The 27,982-nt window shown below is 38.8% G+C and overlaps 1 protein-coding gene across 1 annotated transcript; it reads left to right on the forward strand.

Moving 5' to 3' along the window:
- The first annotated feature begins 1,874 nt into the window (after positions 1–1,874).
- Positions 1,875–27,573, forward strand: LOC125399859 (cytochrome P450 3A31-like). The gene is made up of 13 exons (XM_048433470.3): positions 1,875–2,120; positions 3,509–3,602; positions 6,201–6,253; positions 11,238–11,337; positions 14,844–14,957; positions 15,046–15,134; positions 15,432–15,580; positions 18,723–18,850; positions 19,749–19,818; positions 21,818–21,978; positions 22,561–22,787; positions 24,233–24,395; positions 27,018–27,573. The coding sequence occupies exons 1-13, from the start codon at positions 2,047–2,049 to the stop codon at positions 27,111–27,113; spliced, it is 1,518 nt and encodes a 505-aa protein (XP_048289427.2). The 5' UTR covers positions 1,875–2,046; the 3' UTR covers positions 27,114–27,573.
- Positions 27,574–27,982: the final 409 nt, after the last annotated feature.

The raw sequence follows: 27,982 nt of genomic DNA on the forward strand, positions 1-27,982 counted from the left end.
TGTGTTTTACTTAATAACTGACAACTTTACATACGTACATAATGCATTCTGGCTAATATCCCACATTCTCTTATTTCCTCCCACCACTGTCAATCTCATGTTTTCCATGAAAATCTCTTTCCCATATGCCTAAATTCCTTGGTGTCCTGCAGATTAGAACTAGTGCCATCTGTGTGACAGTGGTGTTAGACCTCTCCACTATAGCCTGTGGACTCACCACTCACCAGTGGGCTAACACACAAATGAATACAATGCTTAGGTGTCACTAGTTCAGTAGTAAGTGGTAATGTCTGTCTCTTTGTCATGTTGACCGCTGTTATGGAGTGGCAGGTGTTGAATTTTGGTGGATAGAATGAGTACAAGTATTTGGTTTTTGTTCGTGTGTTTTTCCCTGAGACAGGGTGTCATGTGCCCCAAGCTGTTATCCAATTCTCTAGGTAGTTTTGAATTTCCTCTTTCAATCTGTGATCTCCCACCTCTACTCTCTCAGTCTGGGATTACAGAACTGCACACCAATTATGTGCTGCTGGGGATAGAACCTGAGCTCTGTGACAGCTGAGCTGTCACTCTCCAAGCTGATTCTTATTACTACTCCTTGATTTTCTTTTTCACAAACAAACAAGCATCTGTGGTCTAAAATAAAAATAAAAACTTTACACAGTACATCAGCTTTCATGACACGCATAGTTCATACTGCATGATTTATCCATTTACAGTGTAATTCTCAATGGTTTTAATATGGCTCTACAAAAGCTACACAGTCAGTGATTTTTTTAAAACATTTTCATTACTCAAAAATAAAAGCTGCACGAACATTTACAAACAATTGATCAGAGGGATTCTCCCTATTTTAGGAGGGTCACTTGTTTGTTTTCTAGCCACCTGGCCCTCAGACCCAAAATAACCACACAGAAACTGTATTAATTAAATCACTGCTTGGCCTATTAGCTCTAACATTTTATTGGCTAGCTTTTACATCTTAACTTAACTTATTTACTTATTTTATATTTCACCACGAAGCTTATGGCCTACCAACAAGGTTTCAGCATATCTGTCTCCAGTGGCAGCTCCAGGGCTTCTCCCTACTCTGCCTTCTTCCTCACAGCATTCTGTTTAGTTTTCTCCACCTAGCTAAGTTCTGCCCTGCTATAGGTTCAAAGCAGTTTTTTTAATCATTAATGGTAATCACAGCATAGAGAGGTGGAATTTCACAACATCCTTAACTTTCTCTATAGGCTTTTTTACTGACCCATAGCTGTTAGGGCCACCTGCAGACTTTAGTCTTATTTCCTCCTTTTGTAAGGCATGACATCATTGAACTGTGTAAGCAACTGGTCCATTGGAACATATTAGACTCAGTCCTCTCTGCCAACTCAACTTGACAGGTCTACACTCTATTACATAGTGGTGTGTATTGCCAAGAATATTTTCATAATCTGGTAAGTTGGGTATACAGGAAGACACTTAGTAATGGGCTAGAGGGAAGGAGATAGATATGTGTAAGTCATACTTTAGGAGAAGTGACTTTATTTGTTAGGAGGCAAAGTGAGGACAAATTGTCACAAGTTGCTATTGTTTTGCTGAGTTGACTTGTAAAAAATGACAAAATATCTTTTAGAGAGGGAAAAGGGCATTCTGTAAGGATCTCCATGCAGACGGCAAAATGTATTTTTTAATGAAGCCAGTCTTGGTGAGAGGACATTTCATGTCAATGAATTTGTTTAATTTTTAGTAGAAAGTAAGAACCTTGGTCTTCCAAAATGACAACATCATTTATTGATTCTTCCCAAAACGTTAACTCACAGAACAGCAAAACAAGCTCCTCGTGAACTTTATCATCAGTCAAGGCTAAGAGATACCAAATTCCAAGTGATTCAGAAATGAGCCATCTACTGGCTGGAGCCCTGGCCCTACCTATCATTCCTGATTATAAATACCATAGGCTGGGAGTACTTCAGCACAAGTGAGCAGAAGGCAAGCCCTGGAGAGGGTAGCACACACAACTGGAGGCAGAACACAGAGGGGTACATTGCTGAGAAACAAGCAATGATGGACCTGACTTCAGCCCTCTCACTGGAAACCTGGGTGCTCTTGACAATAAGCTTGATGCTCCTATACCTGTGAGTAACCAGCAAACTCCCTCTCCCACTGTGTCTTTGGTATGGTGTTATATTCAGACATGTATTCTGGTATTGACTAGAAGGTCACAACTGACATAGGAATCAGGGCTAGGAGAGATGGCTCAGTGTTTAAGAACACAGTCTGCTCTTCTAGAGGACCTATTTTTGTATCCTGCATTCCATATGTGGCTCACAATCACCTGCAACTACAGTTCCAGGGTTCACATGCCCTCTGCAGTACACAATATTAAAAATTGATAATAGAACTTGAAAATAACTCTTATAAAAACACATTGAATTTACATGTTCTTATTGGGGCTAGGAGTAGCATGTGAGACAGTGTGTGTGTGTGTGTGTGTGTGTGTGTGTGTGTCTGTGTGTGTGTCTGTGTGTCTGTGTGTCTGTGTCTGTGTCTGTGTGTTTATGTGTAGCTGTGTGTTTATGTGGAGGGGGGTCAGAAGACAACTTTGGGAAGTCAGTTTTCTCCTATTGTGTGGGTCCAGCAGGTAAAGCTCAGATTATCAACATTGGTATCCAGTGCCTTTATAGCGCAGGCTCCTTGAAGGACAGAAATGAAGTGATAACTGAGTTCACCATGCATTTTTAATTCAGTGGAATGAGAATCGATGAGAGCCTATATGTCCTAGGCAAGCACTCTACTACTGAGCTATATTTCTAGTGGTACTAACTCTTAAAGTTAATATTGACATTATAAAGATCTTCTAGAGACACCCTTACACATTGTCAACTCTCTCTTGCTGAAGTCTGGAGGTTTAGTAATAAGAGTTTTTCTTGGGATGATCTGATTTATTGCAAGGAGTCCTTTGTTGGTTGCTGACAGCACTAACCCAAAATAATCGCACAGAAACTGTATTAATTAAAATACTGCTTGGCTCATTATCTCTAACTTCTTATTGGCTAATTCTTACATCTTACTTTAACTCATTTCTAGTAATCTGTATATCACCACAAAACGGTGGTTTACTGGCTAAAATTACCAGTGTCTGTCTCCAGAGGCTCCATGGCTTCTCCTGACTCTGCCCTTCTTTCTCCCAGCATTCAGCCCAGTCTTTCCCGCCTACCTAAGTTCTATCCTGCCAGGCCAAAGCAGTTTCTTTATTCATTAACCAATAAAAGCAACACATAGACACAAGGACCACCGACACCACTGATTAACTTTCATATTCTTCTTATATCCACCAGAACACAGTAGAAACAGACACAAGCCATGTGCTGCAGTGCACACTGGACCCTTCACCCTTTTCCTAGGCTCTCTAGGAACTGGAGAGGCAGCTAAGTTGTTGGTTTGCTTCATGTTTTGGTTTTGGTCATAGTTTTCTCCTCACTTCTGTATGTATGGTGGCAAGTCTTTCTGTTTCCTTTTATAGATTTGGGACCCAAAAACATAACATTTTTAAGAAACAGGGAATTCCTGGACCCAAACCTCTGCCAATTTTAGGGACTCTGCTGAATTACTACAAGGTAAGTGTTGATTCCTGATAGTCAATAATACTTTAGTTCTATTAAATGCTCCTTGGAAGTAAACCCTGAGATTCTAGGTCTTCATTCTGTGTGTTTTCATGAGGCTATAGAATGTCCCAGTGATTCCTCAGGGATCTATTGCCAACTTAAAACTATAAAATATTTGTGTGTGTTTATGCATGTGTGTGTATTTGCTTTGAAGTGTGTATTTATGTATTTGTATGTGCATGAGTGCTCATGTTCATGCAGGTGCATATATATGAATATGCATCTGCATGTAGAAGCCAGGGGTTAGTATTGGGTGTCTTCTTTTTTGATCTTCTTTTCTACTTTGAGTTAGGGTCTCTTACTTGAACTTAGCTCTCTCTGAATTGACTAGTTCAGTTCATCAGTTTATTCCAGGGATCCCTTGTCTCTGCTTCCTGCAAGTGGGGATACTGGAGTGTATAGGAGAAGACCCCTAGTTAGTTTCCAGTTTCCTGGCTAGCTTAGATCCAAAATAATCACACAGAAACTGTATTTATTAAATCACTGCATGGCCCATCAGTTCTAGCTTATTATTGGCTAACTCTTATATTAACTTAACCAATTTCTATTCATCTGTGAATCACCATGAGGTCATGGTGACCAGCAAAGTTTCAACATGTCTATCTCCAGTGGCTCCAAGGCATCTCTCTAACTCTGCCCTTCTCCCTCCCAGCATTATATTTAGTTTTCCCCACCTACCTAAGTTCTGCCCTATCAGTAGAGCAAGGCAGTTTCTTTATTCATTAATGGTAATTACAGCATACTGAGGGAAATCCCACATCAGGAGTGCTTTAACACCTTACTGGCATTTAGACAGATTCTGAGGATCCAAACTCTGTTTTTTTGGTGTGCTGTTTTCACTGAACCATATCCACAGCTCCCATTGTCAAATTTCACCCACATTTATTAATTGTGGGGAGCGTGTGTATGTGTCACATCATGCATTTATAGGTCAAAGGACAATTTGTGAGAGTCAGTTTTCTCTTTCCACCATATGATTTCTAGGGATGAAACTCAAGTTGGCAGCGTTAGTGGCAAACACGTTTTCATTTGGAGCCATCTCACTGGCCCTCCTGTAAGTTTATTGAGCCTCAAGTTTACATTAGATAAAATACACAGATCTCTAGCCCATTTAATCTTGATATTCAGGACATGATGCTCAGGTTTTGTGAGCAAAAGGAAGCTTGTTTCTTACCCAGTGGAGATTCCAGGAAGGCACTTCTGAACTTATTTGAAAAAAATTTTGAGGAAGTTTCCAGCTTCTAGGACATCAACCTGTATTCACTAGATTAAAATTCTTCTTTTTTTGTATCTAGTTCATGAGCTCCATTTTCTCTTTTTGCTGAATATTTCTGAAGCATCAGGTTATCACAGACCTACATATACATATTTAGGGGACTTTTCATTTACTTGAGCTCTTTGCATAATCATTATACCTTGAAGGTGTATCTATAGATCTAACCTCACCATAGTAAAATCTTCATGGCATGTTGGAATTTCTTGAGAATTAGCACTTTGGCTTTGTCTCTACCTATAGGAACTTGTGGACAGACTAGTGATTATTTCTTTCAGAAATGTTTTATTTGTATATATGTGTATCTGTGAGTTTATGTACATAAGTGAAGTATGTACAGAGGCCAAAATAGGACACTTGATTCACAGGAGCCAGAGTTACAGATGGTTATGAGTTGTTGGATATGGGTTATGGGTTCAGTACTTGGACCATCAGGAAGATCAACAAATGTTCTTAACTTATGAGTCACATCTCCAGCCCCACTGACAGATTTTCTATCATGTTTTGCTTGTGTGGTGCTTAAAATAAGACCCATGACTTTAGACACGACAGGCACTAAAATGTACCTACAGTTGCTTCTCTTTCTGTAAAGGAAGCAGCATGTGCACGAATATGAGCAGCCAGTGTGAAAACCTGAGACAAGATGATGGCTGTCAGTCACCTCATGCACCCACTACACAATGTACTTTGTATTTGCATTTAAAAGTATTAAAGGCAAAACCACTGAGAAAAGGATTGTTTAACAAAATAGAAACTTTAGTAATAAGCATGTCATTTTGCCACATTTAAGTCTTGTTGGATCATTTGTAACAAGCCTGATTTGATACCCGACGCATGGTCAATCCACAGCAGACCTTCTCAAGCTCACATCCGGAGAGCTACTAGCAATGCTTGCTCTGCCGTCTGCTCAGCTTTTTCTTCCTAAATTTTCTATGCTAAACTACCACATTCTTTAAAAGGATTTATTATTATTATTATTATTATTTTCATAATCATTATCATCATTAGGTGTGTGTGGTATGTATCTGCTGCTGTGCACATGTGTACGTCTATGACTGTGCATGCAGAGGCCACAGGAAGGGGTTAAGTGTCCTGCCCTCTCACTCTGCCTTTTCCCACTGAGCCATCTTGCTGGTGCCACTGCATCTAATTGAAAAACTTTTCTCTGTCCGAAATGATAAACCTTGTTTCACAGGATTTGAGGGCTTGGTTTTCTGGCAACAGAAGTGTTAGTGCATACAGGACAATAGTGGATTACATGTTATTTCTCTTTACAGGGTGTATGGAAATTTGATGTTGAGTGCCATAAAAAGTTCGGAAAAATATGGGGGTGAGTATTTCTGGAAATTTCTGTGAGTTGACTCTTTTTAAAAGGATGTACTCTACTTTCTCAAGGAAAAATCCAGTCCAGAACTGTAGTATTGCACTTTTCTGTTGTAATGGTGACAACGTGTGTCTTTAAGTGCCATGGATTACAGGTCTAATAATTTTGAGACCATTGAAAACTGTGACTTTGGGACAGGCTTTGAGGTTCCATGAACTCTGGATATCCTGTGTGGGTTTTTTTTATTATTTTATTTACTAAATTTTGGAGGCAGGGTTTTTCTGTGACAGTTCTGGCTGTCCTGGAAGTCACTTTATAGACCAGAATGGTCTCAGTGTCACAGATATCTACCTGCATTTGCTTCTGAGTGCTGGCTGGGATTAAAGTCATGGGCCAACATGGCCAGCAAGGCCTTGTGTTTTATCCAGCACAGGCATCTTATTTTTTTTCTAAAACTTTTTATTACATGAAATACACTGTTTTAAGTCCTTTAATCTGTTCTGATAAATGTGTGATACCACCAGTTGTGGTGGAGCATGCTGGGAGGATTTGCTGAAGGAGTCAGAGTCAGGTAGATCATGAGTTTGAGACCAGCCTGGTTTACACAAGGGTGTGATATCATCTCTTTGCCACATTCACTCATTTCCCTTTAGAAGTGCTTACTCCTTACTCAATGTTGACTTTAGCATATCCATTGACATCAGGGAAAGAAGCACATAGCTAAACCCTTGGGAAAAGATATATGTTTAGCATTTAAAAATCCTTTGCAATGTAGATATTTTGTTATTATGGTTTATATTTTATTTTTCTTCTTGGGGGTCATGTATCATTGTGCATATATGTAGGTCAGAGGAAACTTGTGCTCTACTTCCAGGGTATTGAACTCAGGTTACCAGGCATGGTACAAGTGCTATCTTCTGCTGAGCTATCTATTAGCCCCTGTCAAGATTTTGTTTTTCAGAGACAGGGTTTCTGTGTTTAACAGATCTAGCTATTCTGAAACTAGCTTTACTAGACCAGGAAGGCCTTGAACTCACAGAGATCCACCTGCCTCTGCCTCCTGAGATCTGGAATTAAATAAAGGTGTGTGCTATCACTACCTTGGGCCAAGACTTTTGTTAGAAGTGTATTTCACTTTGTCCTGTCTTCTTGAGCTGACTTTGGAGATGCAATGTATTTAAAAATCAAGTGTTTTTCCTTGAATCTATGTCCTTAATGGTTCTGTAAAGTGTCTGAAGCAGAGGCAGGAATTGTTCACTATCACTGATGCTGGAGTTTGGTTAGATCATTGGAGTAGGTGTCATCATTGTGCTATGAGACAGAAACAAGTGGGAGGAGACTCTGACTCTTCCTGCCTCTTCATCACTTCTCATCCATCCTTAACAGAGGGGTCTTCTGAGATGCATAGCCCATAAAGACCAAGTCACTCAGAGTCAACATAAGGTTTTGTTGTCTGTGTAATGGCCCTGTGTGAATGTCTCCTTGCAGTATTCTTGTTTGTCAACATTTGATAGTGTTTTTTTTAGCTTTTCACTGACCTAATATCTTTTAATTTTATTTATTCATTAATTGCTTTTTAAGAAACTTGATCGCTCTATGTAGCCCTGCTGTCCTGGCATTCATTATGTAGACCAGGTTTATCTTGAACTCAGAGATCTATCACCTTCTGCCTTTCAAGTGTCTAGATTAAAGGAGTGTGTCCTACCTGAACCAAGTAACATTTAATATGAAATATTTTTAACAATCCTCATTAGTTTTATGTGGCTGTATGTATAACAATAAATTTAACTGGACTGACTTACAGAACCATGAGTGAGCAAGAGGGTATTTACAGAAGTGTGTACAACTTAGCAATGTTCACCACTGACATAGACTTCTTGCCCTTCCCCAGAAATTATTTTCTCTTTCATTTTTTTATTATATGTGCTTATGCCTTCCATGGAGCACATGTTAAGGTCAGAGGACAACTTGTGGCAGTCAGTTCTCTCATGCCACCCTGTAGATCCCAGGGATTGGACTGGTGTTGATTGAGCCATTTTGCTTTTCCATTCCGGGAGCTAGCTGTGTGCAAGTCCTCAGACAGGTTCAGGACCTTGAGCTTCCTACTTTTGACTGTCAAATCACCCACAGTGGTGCCCAGGTAGTCCTAGCTGCAGGGAATTCTAGAACATGAAAGACAGCATTGCAGTTTTCCTCTCTACCTCCTGGCTCTAATGTTCTTTCTAGCATTGCTTCTATGTTATCAAAGTCTTGGAGACATTGGTATAGGAGCCTCATGTAAATTTTGTATTTTCATCTGTGTTTTAGTTCAGTATCAAAGCCAGGGCCTGGGGTACTCTACGCAGCCCTTGTAACAACGAGCTACATCCTAAACACAGATACTGAAATATTCGACTATTTTTTTAATTTTATTTTTTAAAAAGCTATCTTTCATATTTTATATACCAATCCTAGTTCTCACTCCCTCCCCTCCTCCCACCTTCTCACCACCTTCTCCCCACCTACTCACCATCCGCTCCATTGCTTTGAGGAAATACCAAGGCCCTCCATACTATATTTAGGCTGAGCAAGATATCCCCCCAACGAGCATGGGTTCCAAAAATCCAGTACAAGCAGTAAGGATGAATCCTGGTGTCACTACAAATGGTCCCTCAGTCTGCCCTAGCCATACAACTGTCACCCACATTATGGGGACGTAGTTTGATCCTATGCTGGTTTCTTCCCTTTCCAACTGGAGTTGGTGAGCTCCTATTAGCTCAGGTAAGCTGTTTCAGTGAGTGTGCCCATCATAGTCTTGACCTCTTTGCTCATATTCTCACTCCTCCCAGTATTTGTCTGGACTTTGGAAGCTCAAATCAAAGCTCTGCTGTGGCTCTCTGCCTCTGCTTCCATCAGTTGCAGGATGAAGGTTCTATGGTAACATTTAAGATATTCATCAATCTGATTACAGGGCAAGGCTAGTTCAGGCACCCTCTCCAAAATGCTTAGGATCTTAGCTGGAGTCATCCTTGTGGAATTCTGGGAATTTCACAGGTGCCAGGTTCTTTGTTATTCCCATAATGGCTCCCTCAATCAAGATATCTTATTCCTTGCTCTCTGTCTCTGTCCTTCCCCCAACTTGACTCTCCCATTCTCTCAAGGTCTCCTCCCACTATCTTACTCCTCTCCTCTTCCCCTTCCACCTTCCCACCTCTCCCCACCCCATGCTTTCAAGTTTTTCAGGAGATCTTGTCTATTTGCCCTTTCCAGGGTGATCTATATATGTTTCTCTTGGGGTTCTCCTCATTACTAAGGTTTTCTGGGCTCTTGGACTACATGGGCTCATTATCTTTTGCTTTACAGCTAGTATCCACTATGAGTGAGCATATACCATGCTCATCTTTCAGGATCTGGGTTAATTAACATAATTTTTTCATTTAAAATTTTAATGTTTTGAGGATTTATTTTAACTTTAAAATATTGAATTTTTACTTTAACATTTTATTTTAAGCATTTAATTATAAATTTTTGTTTAATATTTTATTGTTAAATATATATTTATATTACTTTTATTATATATGTGCATGTATGTAAGTGTATGTCTGCACATGAGTATTGATGATGATGAATGTCAGTGGCATTGGATTAGTCTGGAGCTGTAGTTTCAGATGGTTGTAAGCCAACCAACATGGGTGCTAGCTAGCAACCAAAAGTGAGGTCCTGTGCAAGATCAAAATGTACTCTTAATTGTGATTCCATCTCTCCAGCCCATTGCAGTATTTGAAATATATAAAATTATGTAAAATGGTATAGGCAACTTTCACATATTCACATGTAGACTTAAAATTTCCACCTGTAATTTCTAATGATGATGTCTTCTGGAACTGTTTGTCTTTAAGTGACTCATTGTGTCTTGAATGACTTTACAAAGACTCCACTGTATTCATCCACAGGCTCCTTAAATTAGACTGTGACCTCCTGAGAGAATATGTTGTATAACCAGAGTGAAGGTCATATAAAATGAGAATCAAAGTCTGAATTTGGGGTTCCACTCAGAACCTGGCTTGGGTTAATGCAAACAGAACTTTCTGTCCCATTTGCTCCCACAGACATTTAGTCCCAAAGAAACGAACAGAGGCTTATATAACTATGAACTGTTTGGACTATTAGCTCAAGCTTTTCATTAACTAGCTCTTAAAACTTAAATTAACCCATAATTCTTGTCTATGTTTAGCCACCTGTCTTGGTACCTTTTCTCAGCAAGGCATTCTCATCTTGCTTCCTCTGTGTCTTGCTTATGACTGACTTTCTGTCTTACCTCTTCCCAGAATTCTCCTAGTCTGGTTATCCTGCCAATACTTCCAATCTGACTACAGGGCAATCAGCATTTTATTAAACCAATACAAGTAACAAATCCTTGCAGCATACAAGAGCACAGTCTCACAGCATTAAAAAGCCTCAGGCAAATAATTCTTTGTGAATTTTTACCCCAAATATTGGGCACCAAATGTAGCAGGAAACAGAGATGGATAGTTAGGGTTTAATATGCAGACCAGAAAATCAAAACAGCCAAGCCACCAGAGAGCTCTTAATTCTAAGAAACTTTCAGAATAAAAGAGAGCAAGTACCTGTCTCATCCTAATTTATATCCTTCTGGGATATTAGTACTGGGATTAAAGGTGTGGTCACCACTGTATGGATCTGTTTCTGCAGTGATCTTGTGTAGTCCAGGGTGGCCTTGAACTCACAGAGATCCATCTGCCTCTGTCTCTCAAATTCTGGGATTAAAGGTATATGGCATCCCTGCCTTCCCTTTAGTGTCTTAGTTTATTTTCTGGTATTCAGACAAGCTTTATTTAGAAAACAGAAATAAAATATCACTACAGTTTGATCAGATGTTTTTACCACACAGGTTTTTTGATGGTCCAACACCTCTGTTTGCTATCACAGACCCAGGCATGATCAAGAAAGTACTTGAGAATGAATCCTATTCTGTCTCTCTCCCACACAGGTTGTTTGATGGTCCAATACCCCTGTTTACTATCACAGACCCAGGCATGATAAAGAATGTACTTGTGAAGGAATCCTATTCTGTCTTCACAAACCGACAAGTAAGTAACCTCTGTTTTTAACTTTAAAAAAGGGAAAGATTCATTTTGTTATATTATTTGATTTGTCTATATGGCTGAATGCCACATGTGTGTAGGTTCCTGGGGTGGCCAGAAAAGGGTGTGAGATTCCCTGGATCTGGCATTTCAACCAGTTGTGAGTGGCCTGACAGGGGTGCTGGGAACTGAACCTGGCTCTCACAGAAGAACAGCAAAGACCCTTAACCATTGAGCCATCTTCCAAGCCTCTTGCTTTAATAATGCAAACCTTCACATTTTACTTATTGAATATTTTAGAGAGAGTGTAGCCCCAACTCTCCTGAAACCCACTCTGAAGACAAAGTTTGCCCCAACTTAGCAATCTGCCTGTCTCTACAGGCCTCTGTTTTCCAAGTGCTGGGTTTAATGGAATGTACCAGCCTTGTCTAACAAAACTGGGTATTTGGTTCCTTTTTTTTCTTTTTCTTTTTCAAGACAGGATTCTTCATGCAGCCTTGGCTGCCCTGAAATTCACTTTGTAGACTAGGCTGGCCTCAAATTTACAGAGATCTACTTCCTCTGCCACCTGAGTCCAGGTACAAAGTTGTACAGCACCATGACCTGGCTACTTCTTTTTTTTTTTTTTTCTAAAGTCAAGATAACTTTATGTTGGTTTAATTTAGCAGTCCATATAATGAAATGTCTCTCTCTACTTAGTTTCTTCACAGTCAAAAAATTAAAAAAATACAATAAAATACAATTTCCAGAGTCTCGATGTATATTCCATTTTTTTTTAAAAAAAATGAACTGAAAAATGTGCATAATATGTATTTACAGTGGCTTTCATAATAATATACAAGCAGGATCTAGGAATTCATTTTACTAATACTGATGACTTGAGGAAGTATAAATATACTATATTCTTTTGATCCAGTTGTAGATGAACACTGTTGTCATCTAGATTGTGTTTACATTTCCTGTTTCACGGGTCCATTCTTATGTCTGTGTGGTAAAGTACAGTTTATCACTGGTATAGATTTATGTGGTGACAAACACTCAGAATAGAAAGCAGCTCCTTGACCTGCCATTCTCTCATGCTAGTCCATTAGATACCACATAGGGCCTGCCTTCTTCTCTCCATTTGTATCTACTTCCATTCCCAGTGAATTATGCAGTCAGTGTGCAGTCTGATCATTATTCACCTGGTCTGTCTGTGTGTATTTGCTTGTGTGCAAATTATACCCCTTTGAGATTATCTCTCAAATCTTTGTTTTATCTAATGTTAATTTTGTGTGAGATATGATTCTGAGCTCAATATTCTTTCTATTTTTTATAATCATGGCTACCCCACTGTTCTATCAGGAGAAACCTATTGGTTCTCTAAATGCCATAGTTCCTGGGTATTGAACTCAGGTTGTTGGACTTAGCTGCAAGCACATTTATCTAATGAGTCATCTCTCTGCCCCTCTTTCAGCCTTTGATCTGGTGAAGTTAAATGAAGGACTAGTTTGCAGCTACCCTTCATCAAGGGAAGTCACTTCCTTCTGTTGACTGAGGTTATTACTTACCCGGTTTCCACAATTGTTAAGTCACAAAGAAATTGCACAGAGGTCTACATTAGTTATAAACAGATTTGCCAGTAGCCAGGTAGGAAGTATAGGTGGGACAACCAGACAGGAAGTAGTATCGAGTCAATGAGAATAGGAGAAATCTGGGAAGAAGAAAGTTCTAGAGGATGCAAGGCTGGCCCAGCCATAGAAGAAGCAAGATATGACTACCTCACTGAAAAAGGTACTGAGCCATGTGACTAACACAGATAAAACTAATGGGCTAATGTAAATTGTAAGAGTTAATAAGAAGCCTGAGACACTAAGCCAATCAGTTTATAACTAATGTAGACCTCTGTGTGATTTCTTTGGGACTTAACAATTGCGGGAACCAGGCAGGAGAAAACCCTCAGTCAACAACTTCCATTGCTTCCTGTTGTGCTGAGTGCTTTAATATAAGAGCAGTTGGGAGACTCCACATTGTATAAAATATAAGTGTTGTGGAAGATTTATTAAGGGGGCTGTTTGTTTGTTTCTCTGCTGCCCAGACTCCAAAATAACCACACAGAAAATGTATTAATTAAATCACTACTTGGCCTATTAGCTCTAACTTCTTATTGACTAGCTTTTGCATCTTAATTTAACCCATTTCCATTATTTGATGTTTTACCATAAGGCTCGTGTCCTACCAGCAATGTTCCAGCATGTCTGTCTCCAGTGGCAACTCCATGGCTTTTCATTAACTCTGCCTTCTTCCTCCTAGCATTCAGTTTAGTTTTCCCCACCTACTTAAGTTCTGCCTTGCTCAGGCCTAAGACACCTGCTTTATCAGCCAATGGTATTCACATCATTCAGCGGGGAATCCCACACCAGAATAGAAGGAAATTCCCACCAGGGAAATTATATTTTCCCTCTTATCAGTGCACAATGAAGTATGGAAAGAGACATCTTCAGCACTACTTTTAAATAAACAAACAACCCCAAACCAAACAAACCAGGGTCTAGGGAGATGACCGAGAAACTGACAGCTCTGAAAGAGGTTGGGGGGTTTGTTGCCTACATCCACATCTAGTGATTAACAAGTATTTGTAACTCCTACTTCAAAAGTTCCAACTCTCCTTGGTCTCTGAATACACTGCACACACATATGCATACATTCACATCACATACAGACAGACATGTAAAAATAGTAATGTGCATCTTTAAAACTCAAATTCCAAATCCTTTGAGTTTCTCACGCTAAGGAGATGCTCAGTGGATAAAGGACCAGAATTTGGATCCCAGCATCACTTAAAAACTGGGCATAGCAACAGGCATGTGTTACTTCAGAGCTCTGTTTGGAAATAGATAGGTCCTAGGGACTTGCTGGAAAGCTACACTAGCCAAACCAGAACCTTCTAGATTTACTAAGGGACCCTGTCTCAAACAAGGAGGTGGAGAGTCGTAGAGGAAGATTCCAGACCTCTGGTATCTAAATGAGCATGCAGACTGGTACTCTAGTCTATACACACACAAACACACAGACATACACAGATACACACAAGCACAAACACACGCACATACCCTATCAAGAAATCCCTTTTCTTGTTGCTTATGTTGTGAATACAGAGCTGGGAGAACTTGTTTGATGAAAGATAACTTTCTATCTGCCCATTTTCCATCTACATAGCTCTGAAGAATCCACTAAAATTTTTGTACCCATCTTCTACCTCAACCCTGGAACTAATTTTCCAACCAAAGAGACATCTACATTTAGAAGGATCCTGGAATGAAAAGATTTAAAATCTCAACAGGCAGACCAGTGAGCACCTGATTTCTTAAAGGTTGTAGGAAATTCTGACTATCTTTGCATCTGGTATAAGGCTTGATCCATAGTAAACAGTCAATAAGTAATTGTTATACACCAATATCCACTTAGCACTCCTGTAACCATGAGAAGTTCTGGACTTACAGAGATAAATATTTGTATTTTTTGGACTCTAGGATTTGGGCCCAGTGGGGATAATGAGTAAATCCATCTCCATATCTAAGGATGAGGAGTGGAAGAGACTTCGAGCCTTGCTATCTCCCACCTTCACCAGTGGAAAACTCAAAGAGGTGACTTAAATGACTTCTAGCTGAAATGTTTGTGTGACTTGAGTTTCCACACCTAACAATCATGGATGCCTTTGTGTTTTGTACTTAGATGTTCCCCATCATTGAACAGTATGGAGATATATTGGTAAAATACTTGAGAAGAGAGGGAGAGAAAGGCAAGCCTCTCAACATGAAAGAGTGAGTAGTGGTACATCCACTGTGGTTCAAGGAGAGGAAGGGCAGCAGGGACAGAGGGTCATCCTTCTGTGTGTCTCACATGTTCAGCTGCTCATTTATCCCTTTTAGACACTGGATGACAAATGTACAGTTGAGAAAGAAACATGAGAGTGCTCAGCTCACAAGGATATAGGGTGGGTAGGAGGGGAAGGTGCTTGATCAATACTGAGGTGAGGTGGCTTAGCCTGTGTTGGCCAAGAATCTGAATATTTCAGACTTCTTGCTCATGTGTTAAATTCCATGTCTCTCTCTCCTCAGAGTGTTTGGAGCCTACAGCATGGATGTGATCACAAGCACAGCATTTGGTGTGAACATCGATTCTCTCAACAACCCAAAGGACCCTTTTGTGGCAAAGGCCAGGAAACTCATAAAAATAAGTTTTTTCGACCCGTTATTCGTGTCATCAAGTATGTGTGATGGGTTTTCTGACTTTGGACCACTGCTCTTGTTTGTAACCATGTTTTTCATTTCTGTTTTTTTCTTCCACATTTACCAAAACTAACAGCTCTATTGGGATAAATTTCACTCCCTTAATGACAAAATCCAATATTTTTTAATGCATTCAAAGATATGTAACCCATTACTTTTATTTTGGAACTTCATTCTTATTTTAGACAGGGTATAATTGTGTTGCTATAGCCTGCCTGAAAGCTACTATGTAGACCAGGTTGACTTTGAATTTAAAGTGATTCCTCCACCTCTGTGTACTGAGTGCTGGGATTACAGATTTAAGCCATCACTCCTAGCTTTGTTTTGGAATTATTTTATGTATCCTCTGAGAGTATCATACAGGTAGACAATCTATCTTGATTATACCCTCCCCTAATTTTCACCTCCCACTTCCCTGGGACAACTCAGCACATCTTCCTCCAAACTTATGTCCAATTCTCTGTTTTAGTCACCCATTCAGTTAAATCAGCACTGCCTGCTAGATTGCTGACCAATATAATTGGTACAATCTCATGCAGGTTGTCAGTTAACCAGTGGGCCGTGACATGTCCTGGATATAACATTTCACACCACCCCTCTCTGGCTCTTACTTTATTTCTTTACCCTTCCTCATGATGGTCCTCTAGCCTGGAGTGATGGGGGTGTTGATATAGATGCTTCAGGTAGGACTCGTCACTCAACCCTCACTTATTCTCAACTCTTTGATCACTCAGGGGTCTGCACTGACTGATGGTCCATATGGCCCATCATCAATGTCAACTGCAGAGTAATTTGTTCTACCATGTTGCATATTTGCACCATCATCCTTCAAGCAGCCTTGACCTGAGCAACCACCAATTCACTGTCTGTATATTTACATATTCTGAGTATTTCACATCAATAGGATCTTAGACTATGCTATCTCTGTGACAGGCCTCTGTCATTTAGTATACTATTAACGGAAGCAAGCATCACTGTCTCCTGTGTCTATGAGCAAGTAATATTCTAATCTGCTGTAATAGACACTGAAGCAAGTATTACATATTTGCTATGATTTTTTTTCTGTTATGACTCTTTGTATACAAGATTGTGTTTCAATATTTGTTTTTATGTTTTAGATTATACCTTCAGAATCATTGTTGCTGAGTCACAAAGTAGTCCCATTTTTAAAACATTAAACAACTGAGTTTATGTTTTTCACAGTAGCAGCAGTATTTTTTATGTCTTCTAGAAATGCAGGAGAGTTCCATGTCCCACTCAACACTTGGCTTGCCCATGGCTTTGATCATTGCCACTTAGTGGATGTGCTGAATGTTGGACCTGTAGCTTTGATTAGCAGGACTGAATTTCCCCAGTCCTAATTCAGTTAAGAAACAAAGTTGATGTGTTAATGTCTGTTTAAATTGTGAGTTTGAGGCCAGACTGGTCTATAAGGGCTAATTCCAGGACAGGCTCAAAAGCTACAGTGAAACCCTGTCTCAAAAATCAAAAAAAAAAAAAAGAAAAAGAAAGAAAGAAAAAAATTATCTGTCTTTCATTGCTGAATTGCTTTGATATTTTAAAAAGATTTATATATTTTATTTTGCATATACTGTGTTTTGATTGCATGAATGTTCACCACATCCATGAATTTCCTGCTGAGGCTGTAAAAGGTCCTGGAACTAGAGTTGCACATGGTTGAGAGCAGCCAAGTGGGTTCTGGGAAACAAATCTGGATCCTCTGCATTCATTCCTTATAGGCTAGTCTCTGGAAGTGATGGCGATTGTGTGATTTTACTTTCTATGTGAGTTTGGGTCACCGGCCTTTGAACTTGTCTTTAAAGGAGTGCTGGGTACCAAATTCAGATACTGTGCTTACATAGAAAATGTTTTAACAATGAGTCATCTCTCTGGCTCTGGAGTTAGTAGTTTTAAAATTTTATTTTATAATGCAAAGTTTGATTATTTGAGATTCAAAACTGTAAGGCTGCAAACCTCTCTCTGTCTTTTCTCTGCATGATCTTGGTTTATCTTCATTTCATAATTTTTTGAGACAGTTTCAATTCATTTGCTGTGTGGAGGAGATCCTAGAATCTCATGCATGCTAGGCATGTACTCTATCATGAACTGTATTTCAACAAATTTTCCCATCACTACCTGGAGTTCTTTGACATATTTTTATTTGATAAGAGTGTATTGATTAATTGGACATACCTCTGACTTTCCTCAGATCCTTTATGGTGCTAGTTTAAACAAAACTATATTATGTCAGTTGAGAAACAAATGAGATTTTGGCTCTTCTTTCTTATTTTTTCGATAATAACAAATTTATTTATTTATTTGTGCATGTGTGTGTGTGGTTGTGTGTTAAACCTTTCTGTGACTTCACACCTCACAAATAATGACTCAGAGACTTAGTATTAATTATAAAAAGTTAGCTTTACCTTATATTTTACCCAACTAGCTCTTGCATCTTAAATTGACCCTTTTTTTAATCTATGTTCTGTCATATGGCTTTATTAGCTATCCTCGGTACTGTATGTCTGACTTCTTCAGTGCTTCCCGGGGTATCTCTGCATCACTTTGTCTTACAGTTTATCTTTTCCCCAAGAAGTCCTGACTGTTAGTTATTGGCCATTAGTTCTTTTTTAAACCAACCATAATGACATATCATCACACAGTGTAAGTGAATATTCCACAACGTGTGTGTGTGTGTGTGTGTGTGTGTGTGTGTGTGCGCGCGCGCGCGCACCTTGGTGTTTGTGTGGTGTGTGGCATGTGGAGATCAGAGGACAACTTACAGTAGTTGGTTCTCTCCTTCCACAGTGTGGGTTGCAGGGATCAAATTCAGGTTGTTGGACTTTTCTGCAGGACTCTTTAGGTGTTGAACCATGTCAATGGTTCCTCTCTATATTTTGGATCCACACAAAATTCAGGGGCACAGTTAAAACCAAGAGTTAAATTTATTCCTACAGTTACTCCAGAGTGCAGGAGGAGCATTATGATGGTGAACCAGTGTGAGCAAGGTCACAGTGAGAATGATCTGCTTGAGACACTGATAACTTATTCTTTGGATTGCTTCATGATTTCTCTAAATGAAACTTGCATTTCCACTAAAACATTTTTATCTTTCTTTTTCAGGACTCTTTCCATTTCTCATCCCAATATATGAAATGCTAAATGTCTCCATGTTTCCAAAGGATTCTGTAGCATTTTTTAAAAAATTTGTAGGGAGAATGAAAGAAAATAGCTTGGATACTAACCAGAAGGTAAAAAGTGGTGGCCTCATGAGAGGAAAAGGATTTGACAGTGGGTTGAACTGTGAATATGTCAGCTGTGTATTTTCCATCATCAATCACTAAAGTTATCCAGAGAAGGCTAGATTTACAGAGATAGAAGGAGCACTTATTTTTTTTCTGGAGGATGAGAAGATGGAGTTTTGAAAAATTGATTTAGAATAAACCAGAAATTAACACTTAGCAGTAACAATGAAAACAAATGTGTCCTGCATAAGGACTGAAATAAAATAATCATAAATCATAAGACCTGTGCAAGATTAACACCACAAAATATCCGCCTTATAGGAGAGAGAGAAACTTTTTAATCCCTATGCCTAATTGAGGAACTATAGGCATTTGATAAACACAGAGGGTAGGTGTGGCCAACAGTAGCTTACCCATGCACCAGTGTGTGACCCCACAGGAAATAACATATAAACAGTATCAATTGGACTCATTGGGATATTAAAAAGAAAAGGTCATGAAGTTTGAGGGAAGAAACATTGCAAGGATATAACAGGAATTGAATGGAGCAAGTGGTGGGGTAGGTATGATCATATTTTATTGAAAAAATTTATGAAATTCTCTAAGAATACACAAAAATGATTAAAATGGGGGATACTATTTTCAAAGAATCAGTTATTGCTTTAAAATGTACTTATTGTAATTTATTGCAAGAGTGGTTGTTAGTGTACACGTATTGCTTCCTGGTTTAGCCACTGGTGTTTTTGTTCTATGATGACTGAAGCAACACTAGGCACGCTTGTGAATTTAAGGGAGCTACATTTTCAGAAAGGAGGTTAAGATTCTGCACTCCTGGTCCACCTCTGACCTCTGACCTTACCAACCATTGACCTTCAATTTTTGCAACTTCTCTTTCTGCTTCCAGCACCGAGTGAATTTTCTTCAGCTGATGATGAACACTCAAAGTAATTCCAAAGACAAGGAGTCTCATAAAGGTAACCAATGACTCCCTGGCCTAGGGACAAGGAAGATCTCATGGACTGAGCAGTTCATTCAGAAAATGTGTGGGAAGATTTTTTTTAATAATCCCTCTGTCAGGTTACTGAAAGAAGGACATGGTCATTATCTACATGGAATTGTCTAGAAGTACATGGGCACAAGTTCAGTCCAAACATGAAGGGTAGCCATGATGGGAGTCTTCATTGGTCTCTCTGTGTTATTTGGGTCTGCAAGGTGTTGTTTTTGTCTTTCCAAGAATGACAGACTAAGAACTACCTAGAAAACTAAGTCTACATCCAGTCAGGAGACATGTACCCAAATAGTGTTGATGTTTTCTGGGAGTTTCTGGTGTAAGGGACTCTATCTTAATCTATAGGGAAGATTACTTTACTTTTCTTTGTTATGTTGAATGAGTGGCATCTGAGGAAACCTTGTTTGTACACACACACACTGGTTCTCTTCATTATTTTACTTACTTAAACCCAAATTAAAGAATTCATTTTTTCAGATGGCATATGTATGTGTGTGCCTATTGTATGTGCACATGTGCATATGAATAGGTGAGTGAATGGGTAGCAGAGGAAGTCAACAAGTGTCGTGCTCAATCACTCTCTGCCTTATTGCCTTCATACAGGGTCTCTTATTAAACCTGGAGCTAGTCTGTCAGTCAGCAGGTCCCAGTGATCCATGGATTTGTGGTTACAGGCATGTGTTACCACAGTTGGCTTTTCACATGGGAACTGAGGATTCAAACTCAGGTCCTCATGCTTGTGTAGCAGGTTCTCTTACCCATTGAGTCATCGCTCTAGCCACTATTCTAGGTTTTCATTTTAATTTAAAACCGTTATTATTGTCATGGTTGCAAAATAATGGTATCCCAACTCTAGGTTTAATTCTACATGTGTGCATCCATAGCTAATGTAGAGTAAATCTTCTGTTCTTACATATCTTCTTATTTCTAGTGCACATAATCACTTATATATAGCAATATTATCTTCTAGGGTCCCAAGTTTGCTTGCTAAAGTCATCGTGCACTTTGTGTTAAAATATTCTCTAGTCTTTTCACTTGAAAGCCTTTCATGTGTCCAGATAACTCCAAATTCTTCTATATCTCCTTCTCCTTTTGTGACCAGGTCTTACGTAGCCCAGGCTAATCTCACATTCATGGTGTGCCTGAAAATTACCTTTTTAACGTCTATGCTACCATGCCTAGTTTATATAGTTTTGGAGATGGAACACATGGCTTCATACATGCCAGGTTGATGCTCCACCTACTCCTCAGCCCTTATGTTTCATTTTTTGATAGGTAAAAAAGATGTTAATTTTGAAAATACCCCCTTATTGTGACTTATAGTCCAGTTTTTATTTAGTAGCAAGTACTTACACTAATTGGTAGATAGAATTTGCCAAGAACAGAATCATAACACTCATGGCAAAACGTTTACAACTTCTTGTAACTCAAGCTCTATGGGCTCCAAAACCATCTTCTGTTCTCCATGTGCACTTGTATACATGTATATGCACACACACACACACACACACACACACACACACACACGTAAAATTTAAGCTCTATCAGAGAACTGGAGTTAAGTACCCAGCACCTACCCCTGAAAGCTCATATCCTTCTAAACTCCATCTCCAAGGTATCAGAGTCATCTTCTGTCCTTCATGAGCACCCCTCCACACAGAACTCCTACACAATAAATACACAAAAAATAGAAAAAATCTTAAAAACAGAATAAATAATGTGTCTTGAAGTTATCTAATGTTGATAAGGAACAGATCATAAACCATGGGACATCCTAACTAAAGCAATAATCCCTTCCTCTGGCTGTGTCACATGGATATCAAAGTGATAACAGTCCCAGGGTGACTGAACGGCTTCTCCATATTTATCTATAGGGAAACTGGAGCCTCAATTGATTTGCTTCTCATCTCTTCTGTGTTGGTCCACCCTAACCTGACTTTCCTGAAATATCTTTTTACTTTCAGCCCTGTCTGACATGGAGATCGTAGCCCAAGCAATTATCTTTATTTTTGCTGGCTATGAATCCACCAGCAGCATACTTGCCTTTGCTCTGCATTCACTGGCCACTCACCCTGATATCCAGAAGAAACTTCAAGAGGAGATCAATTTGGCTCTGCCAAATAAGGTGAATGGATGGTGTGAGTATCTGTGTATGTGTGCATGTGTGAGTGTGTGTGTGTGTGTGTGTGTATGTGTGTATCTCTCTCCTACTGGGATTTAAGATGTGGGCCACTGTGTCTGGCTTATGAATGATGTGTATCTGAACTCAGGTCCTCAGGCTTGTATAGTAGACATTTCACTAATTGAGACTTCTTCCCAGCCCTAAGTGTTAGTTAGTTACTCTAACAACTTGTAAGAGGCTGGGTAGATGACTCAATGGATGGTCTTTTGGAGGATCGATTCAGTTTTGATTTCCAGCACCCAGATGGCAGGTATCAGCTGTCTGTAGTGACAGTTACAAGAGATATGGCACTCTCTTTTGAGTTTTGTGGGCACAGTACTCATGTGGCTCAAATAAACATAAGTATCAAAACACCTCCACACATAAAATAAAACAATTAAAGATCCCTTCAGAATGTATTGTAAATACCTAGGTCATTTAAAATGCTGAGTTCAGCTTTGGAGCTACTGAGAACTCAAAGGTACAAGGCAGACCTATTGAACATTAAGGCAAAATCCCAGTACAAATCTTTTTCTTTCTTCTCAGGCACCTCCCAACTATGAAAAATTGATAGAGATGGAGTACCTCGACATGGTGTTGAATGAAATCCTCAGATTATATCCAATTGGTTTTAGAATTGAGAGAGTCTGTAAACAGGATGTGGAAATTGATGGTGTGCTTATTCCCAAAGGGTCTGTAGTAGTTATACCAGTTTATGCTCTTCACCATGACCCACAGTACTGGCCAGAGCCTGAGGAATTCCACCCTGAAAGGTACCAGAATCTCAGGCATGGGAACCCACCCTGAGCTATGTTGGACTGTGTATGCTATGGTATCTCTTATAGGAAGATGATTTAAATGTGACTTTGTATACATTTTTATTCTATGAGGAGAATGGCAAGGAAAGGGAAAAAAAACAAAAAAAAGGGGAGAGAGACAAGAAAAATTTGACAATTTAAATAAAGAGTGATTTTTTTTCCTCCTTCCTCAAGTAGTAAATGACTGAAGTGTGAGACAGGAGCCCATTTTCCTTCAGTCTAACTGATGTGCGCTTTTCAGGCATGTAACGCAGCATTATTCTGAATGAACGTTTAGATTTAAAAATGTATTTTTTATCTTTTTTTCATTCGTTGACAATTGTATGCATATATAGAGTATTTTTGGTCATTTCCACCTGACATTGCCCTGCCTTTTCTCCCTGCCACTAGTGTTGAATCTCTACATGTTGCCATCAAGTCTTCCTCCTGCTTTTACTAGTTCCTTTTTTCTTGTGACTCATAAGTTTAATTAGTGTTGCTTGAATAAATGTAGATCTAGGAGTTAATTACTGGAGTATGGACTAATCACCCATTGTAGCTACTCTATTGAAGAGAATTTTCCCCTCTTCCGGCAACTATTCATTGTCAAAAACTTTTTACTGAGATGAAACTTCTTGAAATTATTCCACATACATGAAGGAATACATCAACATATTCTAGCCTTGTGTAAGCAACCACAGCTGCTGGGTTGTGTCCGGCTCAGAAGATAATATTTCACAGCACCCTTTTTATTCCATGGCTCTTACATTTTTCAGCTTCCTCTTCTGAGATGTTCCATAGCTTTTGGTGGGGATGATTTAGACATTCCATTAAGTACTGAGTACTCCACCATCACTCACCCTCAGCATTTTGAATAGTTAATGGTTTCTGTGTTAAATGTCTCCTTGGGAAAGCAGAAGCTTCTCTGACCAAAACTGAGAGCAGCACTAATTTTTGTGTATAAACAAATATTTAGAAGACAGTTTAATGACAAACCCATTTAGCAAAACAACAGTAGTACATTCTCCCCGAGAGCCTATGACCACCCTAGCCATTGGATTTTGACAAAATTTACAGTATCAGGCATTAATATCCCCTATAAATTGGAACTCCAATGCAATCAGAGAGTGATTAATTACCTCTAACCCATAAAACCACTATTGTATGCATATTGGGCACACAGGATGCATTTTCTCTCAAGCAGCATTTGTTTCATCTACCTTATGGGAAGCCTTATAGGACAAAGAAAATGGGAAGGACTTTAGTGTACATTTCTCAGAGTCAAATACCTGGAAGCAGAAGTTCAACAAATCTTTCTCAAACAGCATGTATTTAATTGGTTAGATGTCTAAAAGAAACTTCACATATGTAGCTCTTCTGTACCTATTCTTTGCTAACTTGTCATTCATGTGTGTCTCCAGGTTTTGCAAGGAGAATAAGGGCAATATCGATCCTTATGTATACATGCCCTTTGGGAATGGACCCAGGAACTGCATTGGCATGAGGTTTGCTCTCATGAGCATGAAACTTGCTCTCACTAAAGTCCTTCAGAACTTCTCCTTCCTGCCTTGTAAGGAAACACAGGTGAGGGAGAAAACAATCTCAATAAATAATGTTCTCAATTGAAGGTTAAATGTAGGGAAATTAATCCACTTCTTTGAGTTTTGCTAATTTGTTTTACGGACAAATGAGTTATTTGTACCCAGGGGTCTTTTGTTCTGTGTCAATAAAGAGTCAACCTGTAACACTCTGATAAGTTAGTACAGGTCAGTATGAAAAGATTATATGTATTCTGTTTAAAGTTCTAATCATGCCCATAGGAGTTTGAGTATCATGTGCTAGCAAGAGGTGCAGGGATCATGACTTCATTGGGTAGTGTTCTCTTCTACAAGAACTAAAAGAAGCCCTCCTCTGACAATCTTGTCAATGCCTGACTGTACATTAGGATCGCTGAGGAACTTTAAAGCTCATATATGGGGTCTGAGATGTTTCTCAGTTGGCAAAGTTCTTACCTAGCATTCACAAAGCCCTGGTTCCCATGCACAGTACTGCATGAATTAGCTGTGGTTTTGTCTTCCTGTAATTCTTGCGCTTAAAAGGTGGATGCAAGAAGATCAGAAGTCCAAGTAATTATTGGTCACTTAGTGAATTTGAAGCCAGCATAGATTACATGAAATCTGGCCTCAAAAGAAAAACAGAAACCTATGATTCCTGGCCAGTTCTGAAACCCTAAAATAATTCACCCATAGTATGGCTTTAAAAGCTCATTGCTGACTCAGCATGTGAGAGCAATTTGAGAATCATTATATTAAAGCACAATTGCTAGGGCTCATGAGATGGTTCTTATCTCATGATACTTATAAAACACTTGGTGCTCTCAGAAATGATCTGGGTTCAGTTCCAAGTTCCCACATGATGGTTCACAATCATTTGCAACTCCAGGTACAGGGGCTTTTATATGCTTCTATTACTTCTGTGAGACTGCACATGTGTGATATACATGCATATGTGCAGACAAAACATTCCTAAACACAAAATGAAAATAAATATATCTTTCCAAAGTTCCTATTTATGATGAGCTCTAACTTCATGGAGTATCTTGGCTGTTATGCCTCAATTCTCTGGGATTCTTTCTCCAGAAAACAGGTAGTTGTCATATTTCCATAAATCATGTATCTTCCCACATTTATTCTGCTCTTCTACCTTAAGTTCTTGTTCATTCCCCAAATCAATATTCTTCTTGGGTTTCTTTCCTCATTTATTTTATTCTCTTCTTTTGGCTTCCACAGGCTGTTTTCATCACCTATGCTAATGTTTCATCATTAAAGCCACCAGTTTGATTCTTTTTATTCTCTCTATATGGAAGAATATAATTTCTTTTTTATATCACCTCATACCATTTCTTCCACAAACTACAAATCATTTTTGAGGAAAGTATGTACATTGAAAGTCTTTAGTAAATGGCTTAAAGTATGGTTAACAATTATAATGTTCTTACAAGAAAACATTAAGCCAGTAAAACCTTTAACAGACACCATTAGTATGCATATTTTATACACATGTGCTTTATATACCTCTATGGAAAACAGTTAAAATACAATATATACATATACCTCTATGGAAAACTGCTTAAAATCGTAAATATGATTACAAATATGATGGAGCATTTGGAGAAAGAGTTTATATTTTTCTGAAAAACTTATTCCTATTCATGCAAAGGGATATAGCTAATTTATAGGACTTCTGTATTAGGCTATGACTTCTCTTTGTCAGTTAGTTTTATTTGCGGAAGAATAGAAAATGAAAATGTTTATTCCGTGATTTGTGGCTTAAGGTAGTTGTGTAGTTTTACCTCCACACAACCTCACTTATTTTACTATTTTCACAATGAATTACTTAAACCATAAGCATGTAGAGGGATTCAGACAGACAAAGCAAGGTTCTAGTTTTGAGAGCCCATGAAACACCTGACATGGGAAGATGCACTGGGAAGCTCTAGTCATCTTAAACATAATATTTCTATATATTCATGACAACTTTTCTCCCCTTCCTTGTCCTGTGATCAGAAGGTAACTCTGCTGGAGGCATTCCTCCACCATCTCTGAATAACACGAGACTAAAGCATGATGGAAAAACCAGAAGAACTTGGAATTCTTCATGCACCCCATCCGTGGAACACAAGAGTAGACTCTTGAAAAGCAAGCAAATATCTTTCCTCCTAAAGCCTTGTATAGAATGGGTTCAACTGTAGTGGCAACATATATTTTAGTATCTGAGGACTGTCCACAGACTTGAAAAGTATCGTCTCATAGTTAGCTTGCAAGTATCAACAAACCAAAAATAGCATTTCAGGGCTTAGAAAATAATATGACAAAATAACTAGGAATCAGGTTTTAAAATGTTAAACTTGTCTTTTTTACTCTGAATTAACACAGAAGAGAAATAACTTAAATCAACATGACTTCATCTCAGGTCCTATATACAGTAGATTCTCAATCAGCATTTTACCCAAATGCATGGTTTGGATGTATGCTCTCACTATCTAATTGACACATCTTGGAGAATAAGGAAGTCAAAATACTTTATCTTAAATGCAGCTTTTAGGTTTCTGCAAAGAATTATCATCTTGAGTTTTTTTAAGCATTTTTTGGGGATTGTTGTTGGTTCACTCACTGATTTTTTCATGTTTTTCTTACACTGTTGCAGATCCCTCTGAAATTAAGCCAAAAAATAATGCTTCAACCAGATAAACCCATTGTTCTAAAGGTTGTGCCACGGGATGCAACAATGAATGGAGCATGACTTTCCATCAAGGAGTTTTGTGTTATTCCTCAAGAAGGTGGTGTTTAAGAACATTGAAATCTTTAATTTGCTTTATGAATAAAACCCAGGTGATAATGGGGTTTAATTGAATGGCCTTGATGGATCACTATGAGCTTTCATACATGAATCGAGCTTTCTCAGTGTCAATACTAAATGTAAAAAAATGACTAAGTCAGTGACAGAATGAGAAATTCATCTTCACTGGTCCTCTTGGGACCATCTCAATCCATTGTCTCCATCCGTTTCTTTGAGCTCTTTTGAGAGTAATCTTGCCTCTGCAATTTGATCAATAACAGTTTTTTAATGAAACTGTGAAGCATTGTGACAACTCTTCTTGTATTATTGATATGATGCTTAGTTGCAAAATTCTACAATAAACGTTACACTGAAAATGTAAACATCTCTTTTAAAAAATAAATACATTTGTTTGCTTGCTTTCCATCCTGGCCAGTTTCTTCTCCCTCCTCTCCTCCCAGTCTGTTTCCCTACAACCCTGTTCTGTTTTTATTTCCCAGTCCACTCCTCCCCTGTTTCTGTTTAGGAAAGGGCAGGTCTCCCATGAGAAGTATGAATAAAACAAAGGATATGAAGTTGCAGTAAGACTAAGCTCCTCCACATTTATCAGGGTTGGACTGAATAAGAAGCAGGGTTTCAAAAGCTAGGAAAAGAATCAGACACAGCCCCTGCTCTCTCTGTTAAGAGAGACCAAACTACACAATACTAACACACATGCAGAGTTCCTAGGTCAGTCCTATGCAGGCTCCCTGGTTTTCAGTTTAGTCTCTGTGTGTTCCTACAAGGTCAGGTTAGCTGATTCTGTGAGTTTTATTGTGGTGCCCTTGACTCCT

Source organism: Myodes glareolus, chromosome 2 (genome assembly GCF_982192425.1).
Source record: "Myodes glareolus chromosome 2, mMyoGla1.1, whole genome shotgun sequence".
Taxonomy (NCBI): domain Eukaryota; kingdom Metazoa; phylum Chordata; class Mammalia; order Rodentia; family Cricetidae; genus Myodes; species Myodes glareolus.